Source organism: Schistocerca piceifrons, unplaced genomic scaffold, assembly GCF_021461385.2.
Source record: "Schistocerca piceifrons isolate TAMUIC-IGC-003096 unplaced genomic scaffold, iqSchPice1.1 HiC_scaffold_2412, whole genome shotgun sequence".
In the NCBI taxonomy this organism is placed as follows: Eukaryota; Metazoa; Arthropoda; class Insecta; order Orthoptera; family Acrididae; genus Schistocerca; species Schistocerca piceifrons.
In genome coordinates, this window is record NW_025728352.1 from 1865412 (window position 1) to 1872030 (window position 6619).

General features: G+C 39.9%; 1 protein-coding gene across 1 annotated transcript; it reads left to right on the forward strand.

Annotated features, from left to right (window-relative positions):
* The first annotated feature begins 5135 nt into the window (after positions 1–5135).
* LOC124743103 (piggyBac transposable element-derived protein 4-like) lies at positions 5136–6384 on the forward strand. Its single transcript, XM_047248837.1, has 2 exons — positions 5136–5250; positions 5354–6384. The coding sequence occupies exons 1-2, from the start codon at positions 5136–5138 to the stop codon at positions 6382–6384; spliced, it is 1146 nt and encodes a 381-aa protein (XP_047104793.1).
* The last annotated feature ends 235 nt before the right edge of the window (positions 6385–6619 follow it).

The following is a 6619-nucleotide window of genomic DNA, read 5'->3' on the forward strand; positions in this document are numbered from 1 at the left end:
TCACTTCTGGTATACTGTATACCTCTGACCTTCTTGTTGACGATGGAACACAGAAATTGCATCGGAACTAAATACAAAAGCCACAATGCCGACTTAAGTACGAGAAGACTGACTCTTCATACTGTCTATGTTTTGAACCGATCCTGTGACACTAGTTATAGCTTCCGATGCTTCACTTCAGGTTTACTGTATCCCTTGGATCTCCTTATTGACGATGAAACACCGAAATTGCATCGGAATTAAATACGAAAGGCACAGTGCCGACTTAAGTACAAGAAGACTGACTCTTCTTACTGTCTATGTTTGAACTATTCCTGTGACACTAGTTATAGATTCCGAAGCTTCACTTTAGATTTACTGTATCCCTTGGACCTTCTTATTGACGATGAAACACCGATATTGCATCGGAATTAAATACGAGAGGCACAATGCCGACTTAAGTACAAGTAGACTGACTCCTCTTACTGTCTGTGTTTTGAACCATTCCTGTGACACTAGTTATAGATTCCGATGCTTCACTTCAGGTGTACTGCATCCCTTGTACCTTCTATTTGACGATGAAATACAGAAATTGCATCGGAATTAAATACAAAATGCACAATGCCGCCTTAAGTACAAGTAGTCTGACACTTCCTACTGTCTATGTTTTGAACCATTCCTGTGACACTAGTTATAGATTCCGATGCTTCACTTCAGGTTTACTGTATCCATCTGACCTTCTCATTGACGATGAAACACAGATATTACATCGGAATTAAATACAAAAGGCACAATGCCGACATAAGTACAAGAAGACTGAGTCTTCCTACTGTCTATGTTTTGAACCATTCCTGTGACACTAGTTATAGATTCCGATGCTTCACTTCAGGTTTACTGTATCCCTCTGACCTTCTTATTGACGATGAAACACAGAAATTGCATCGGAATTAAATGCAAAAGGCACAATGCCGACTCAAGTACAAGAAGACTGACTCTTCCTACTGTCTATGTTTTGAACCATTCCTGTGACACTAGTTATAGATTCCGATGCTTCACTTCAGGTTTACTGTAACCCTCTGACCTTCTTATTGACGATGAAACACAGAAATTGCATCGGAATTAAATGCAAAAGGCACAATGCCGACTCAAGTACAAGAAGACTGACTCTTCCTACTGTCTATGATTTGAACCATTCCTGTGACACTAGTTATAGATTCCGATGCTTCACTTCACCTTTACTGTATCCCTCTGACCTTCTTATTGACGATGAAACACAGAAATTGCATCGGAATTAAATACAAAAGGCACAATGCCGACTTAAGTACAAGAAGACTGATTCTTCTTACTGTCTATGTTTGAACCATTCCTGTGACTCTACTTCTAGATTCCGATGCTTCACTTCAGGTTTACTGTATCCCTAGGACCTTCTTATTGACGATGAAACACAGAAATGGCATCGGAATTAAATACAAAAGGCACAATGCCGTCTTAAGTACAAGAAGACTGACTCTTCTTACTGTCTATGTTTTGAACCATTTTGTGACACTGGTTATAGATTCTGATCCTTCACCTCAGATTTACTGTATCCCTTGGACCTTCTTATTGACGACGAAACACAGAAATTGCATCGGAATTAAATAGAAAAAGCACAATGCCGACTTAAGTACAAGAAGACTGACTCTTCTTACAGACATTGTGTTGAACTATTCCTGTGACACTAGTTATAGATTGCGATGCTTCACTTCAGGTATACTGTATGCCTCTGACCGTCTTATTGACGATGGAATACAGATATTGCATCGGAATTAAATACGAAAGGCACAATGCCTACTTAAGTACAAGAAGACTGACTCTTCTTACTGTCTATGTTTTGAACCATTCCTGTGACACTAGTTATAGATTCCGATGCTTCACTTCAGGTGTACTGCATCCCTTGGACCTTCTTATTGACGATGAAACACAGAAAACGCATCGGAATTAAATAGAAAAGGCACAATGCCGACTTAAGTACAAGAAGACTGACTCTTCTTACTGACAAAGATTTGAATCATTCCTGTGACACTAGTTAGAGATTCCGATGCCTCACTTCAGGATTACTGTATCCCTCTGACCTTCTTATCGACGATGAAACACAGAAAGTGCATCGGAATTAAATACAAAAGGCACAATGCCGACTTAAGTACAAGAAGTCTGACACTTAGTACTGTCTATGTTTTGAACCATTCCTGTGACACTAGTTATAGATTCCGATGCTTCATTTCAGGTTTACTGTATCCATCTGACCTTCTTATTGACGATGAAACACAGATATTGGATCGGAATTAAAAACAAAAGGCACAATGCCGACTTAAGTACAAGAAGACTGACTCTTCCTACTGTCTATGTTTTTAACCAGTCCTGTGACACTAGTTATAGATTCCGATGCTTCACTTCAGGTGTACTGTATCCCTGTGACCTTCTTATTGACGATTAAACACAGAAATTGCATCGGAATGAAATAGAAAGGGCACAATGCTGACTTAAGTACAAGAAGACTGACTCTTCTTACTGTTTATGATTTGAACCAATCCTGTGACACATGTTATGGATTCTGATCCTTCACTTCAGATATACTGAATCCTTCTGACGTTCTTCTTGACGATGAAACACAGAAATTGCATCGGAATTAAGTACTAAAGGCACAATGCCGACTTAAGTACAAGAAGGCAGATCCTTCTTACTGTCTATCATTTGAACCATTCCTGTGACGCTAGTTACAGATTTCGAAGGTGCACTTCAGGATTACTGTATCCCTTGGACCTTCTTATTTACGATGAAACACAGATATTGCATCGGAATTAAATACAAAAGGCACATGCCGACTTAAGTACAAGAAGACTCACTCTTACTACTGACTATGTTTTGAACCATTCCTGTGACACTAGTTAGAGTTTCCGATGCCTCACTTCAGGGTTACTGTATACCTCTGACCTTCTTATTAACGATGAAACACGGAAATTGCGTCGGAATTAAATACAAAATTCACAATGCCGCCTTAGGTACAAGAAGACTGACTCTTCTTACTGACTATGTTTTGAACCATTCCTGTGACACTAGTTATAGATTGCGATGCTTCACTTCTGGTATACTGTATACCTCTGACCTTCTTGTTGACGATGGAACACAGAAATTGCATCGGAATTAAATACAAAAGCCACAATGCCGACTTAAGTACGAGAAGACTGACTCTTCATACTGTCTATGTTTTGAACCGATCCTGTGACACTAGTTATAGCTTCCGATGCTTCACTTCAGGTTTACTGTATCCCTTGGATCTCCTTATTGACGATGAAACACCGAAATTGCATCGGAATTAAATACGAAAGGCACAGTGCCGACTTAAGTACAAGAAGACTGACTCTTCTTACTGTCTATGTTTGAACTATTCCTGTGACACTAGTTATAGATTCCGAAGCTTCACTTTAGAGTTACTGTATCCCTTGGACCTTCTTATTGACGATGAAACACCGATATTGCATCGGAATTAAATACGAGAGGCACAATGCCGACTTAAGTACAAGAAGACTGACTCCTCTTACTGTCTGTGTTTTGAACCATTCCTGTGACACTAGTTATAGATTCCGATGCTTCACTTCAGGTGTACTGCATCCCTTGTACCTTCTATTTGACGATGAGATACAGAAATTGCATCGGAATTAAATGGAAAAGGCAGAATGCCGACTTAAGTACAAGAAGACTGACTCCTGTTCCTGACTATGTTTGAACCATTCCTGTGACACTAGTTATAGTTTCCGATGCCTCACTTCAGGTTTACTGTATCCCTTGGGCCTTCTTATTGACGATGAAACACAGAAATTGCATCGGAATTAAATACAAAAGGCACAATGCCGCCTTAAGTACAAGTAGTCTGACTCTTCCTACTGTCTATGTTTTGAACCATTCCTGTGACACTAGTTACAGATTCCGATGCTTCACTTCAGGTTTACTGTATCCATCTGACCTTCTTATTGACGATGAAACACAGATATTACATCGGAATTAAATACAAAAGGCACAATGCCGACATAAGTACAAGAAGACTGAGTCTTCCTACTGTCTATGTTTTGAACCATTCCTGTGACACTAGTTATAGATTCCGATGCTTCACTTCAGGTTTACTGTATCCCTCTGACCTTCTTATTGACGATGAAACACAGAAATTGCATGGGAATTAAATGCAAAAGGCACAATGCCGACTCAAGTACAAGAAGACTGACTCTTCCTACTGTCTATGATTTGAATCATTCCTGTGACACTAGTTATAGATTCCGATGCTTCACTTCACCTTTACTGTATCCCTCTGCCCTTCTTATTGACGATGAACCACAGAAATTACATCGGAATTAAAAAGAAGAGGCACAATGCCGACTTATGTACAAGAAGACTGACTAATCTTAATGTCTAAGTATGAACTCTTCCTGTGTCACTAGTTATAGATTCCGATGCTTCACGTCAGGTTTACTGTATCCCTTGGACCTTCTTATTGACGACGAAACACAGAAATTGCATCGGAATTAATTAAAAAAGGCACGATGCCGACTTGAGTACAAGAAGTCTGACTCATCCTATTGTCTATGTTTTGAACCATTCCTGTGACACTAGTTATAGATTCCGATGCTTCACTTCAGGTTTACTGTATCCCTCTGACCTTCTTATTGCTGATGAAACACAGAAATTGCTTCGGAATTAAATACAAAAGGCACAATGCCGACTTAAGTACAAGAAGACTGATTCTTCTTACTGTCTATGTTTGAACCATTCCTGTGACTCTACTTTTAGATTCCGATGCATCACTTCAGGTTTACTGTATCCCTTGGACCTTCTTATTGACGATGAAACACAAAAATGGCATCGGAATTAACACTCTAAGCGCCAAGCCCGTAAAATTTACGGGCCTGGGATCGCGCGAAAATCACCAAGCCCGTAAAATTTACGGGCCGCTACATTTAATTTCATTCAAAACACTGCAACGTTATTTCTACGGGTTTGGCCAGCGCTATACGTTTTTCAGATGTTTATTAACAAAATGCGTCCATAGATGTCACGGCAGCGCTGTAATTCATGTTAAAACTTATCTTTGCGTTCTCAGTCTGTATATCATTCAGTTGTTTGTCATCATGTTTCGGCGCGGTTTATCAGACGCAGAAATTGCGGATTTGATCAATCATAGCGACACTCTGGATAATGTAGAGAGTGATTCAGACGATTCTGAATGCAATGGTGTGTTTGAAGGTACGTATTTCCGAATTTTCCACGTAATTGTGCAGTACGCACATATCTGTTGAACATGTGTAAACGATGTATGTAGTTACACATAATGTGATATTCTTTTTAGAAGACGAGATTGATGACAGTTTGTCTTCAGATGAAGACGAGAATGATGTTGAAGGTGTTGCTTCAAATCCAGCAGCTGTGCCGTATCCGAAAGACAGTGAGTGGACTGCAGTTGACACCTACCGACCTCTGCCTGTCAACACGACACCCAGGCAGATACTAGTGGATATTGATGAGTCGAGTTCTGTACTGGATTGCAGTAAAGTGTTCCTTACTGACAGTGACGTAAATGAACTCAAGAGACAGACAAATTTGTATGCATCACAGACAATACAGAAGAAAAGAAGAGGAAATAATCTGAAGCCCCATTCAGTTTTGAGTTCGTGGAAGCCAGTGGCTATAAGTGAGATGAGGCGTTTCTTGGGTATTATTTTCCACATGTGTGTTTCGAAAAAGCCCAAAATTGCGGACCATTGGAGCACTAATCCTGTTCTTAGTTGTAACTTTTGTCCCCATGTCATGAGCCGTTTGCGTTTCACTCAGATACTGTCATGCTTGCATCTTGTTGACAATTCAAATCAGAAAAAACCAGGCGAAGATGGATTTCATCCACTTTACAAAGTTTTGCCATATTATAATAATTTGAAGGAGCGATGTATCCAGGCATATCGTCCCTCAGAAAAAGTGACAATTGATGAAGGAATTTGCCCATTTCGAGGTCGTGTGAGTTTCCGTGTTTACATGCAAAATAAGCCTCATAAGTATGGACTGAAAGTATATGCTGTTGCTGAAGCCAGTAGTGGCTATGTTGTAAATTTTGAAGTTTATGCTGGTAAGCATATTGTTGACAATTCTTCGTCTGCGGTTATTTTGCGATTGTTGTCTGACAGCAGCTTGCTGAACAAAGGCCACACTGTGTATTTAGATCGATTTTATTCCAGTCCAGAGCTATTTCAGCAACTGGCAGAGAAAGGCACTGGAGCTGTTGGTACTGTGAACAAATCCAGGAAAGGATTGCCTAAAGATTTAGTATCTGCTACGCTGAAAAAGGGCGAAATGTCTTTCGGCGTAAAGATAATGTATTGGCAATGAAGTGGAAAGATAAGAGAGATGTGTATACATTGTCTACAAGGCATCAAGCAACATTTGGTACGCATACTAAGAGAAATGGGTCTGTAGTATTGAAACCACTTCAGGTACTTGATTACAACCTCAATAAAATTGGAGTGGATATTGGAGACCAACGCCTGCAGTACAATCCGTTCCAGCACAGAACTGTGAAATGGTGGCGAAAATTATATTTCCATTTGCTGCTTATGGGAGTATC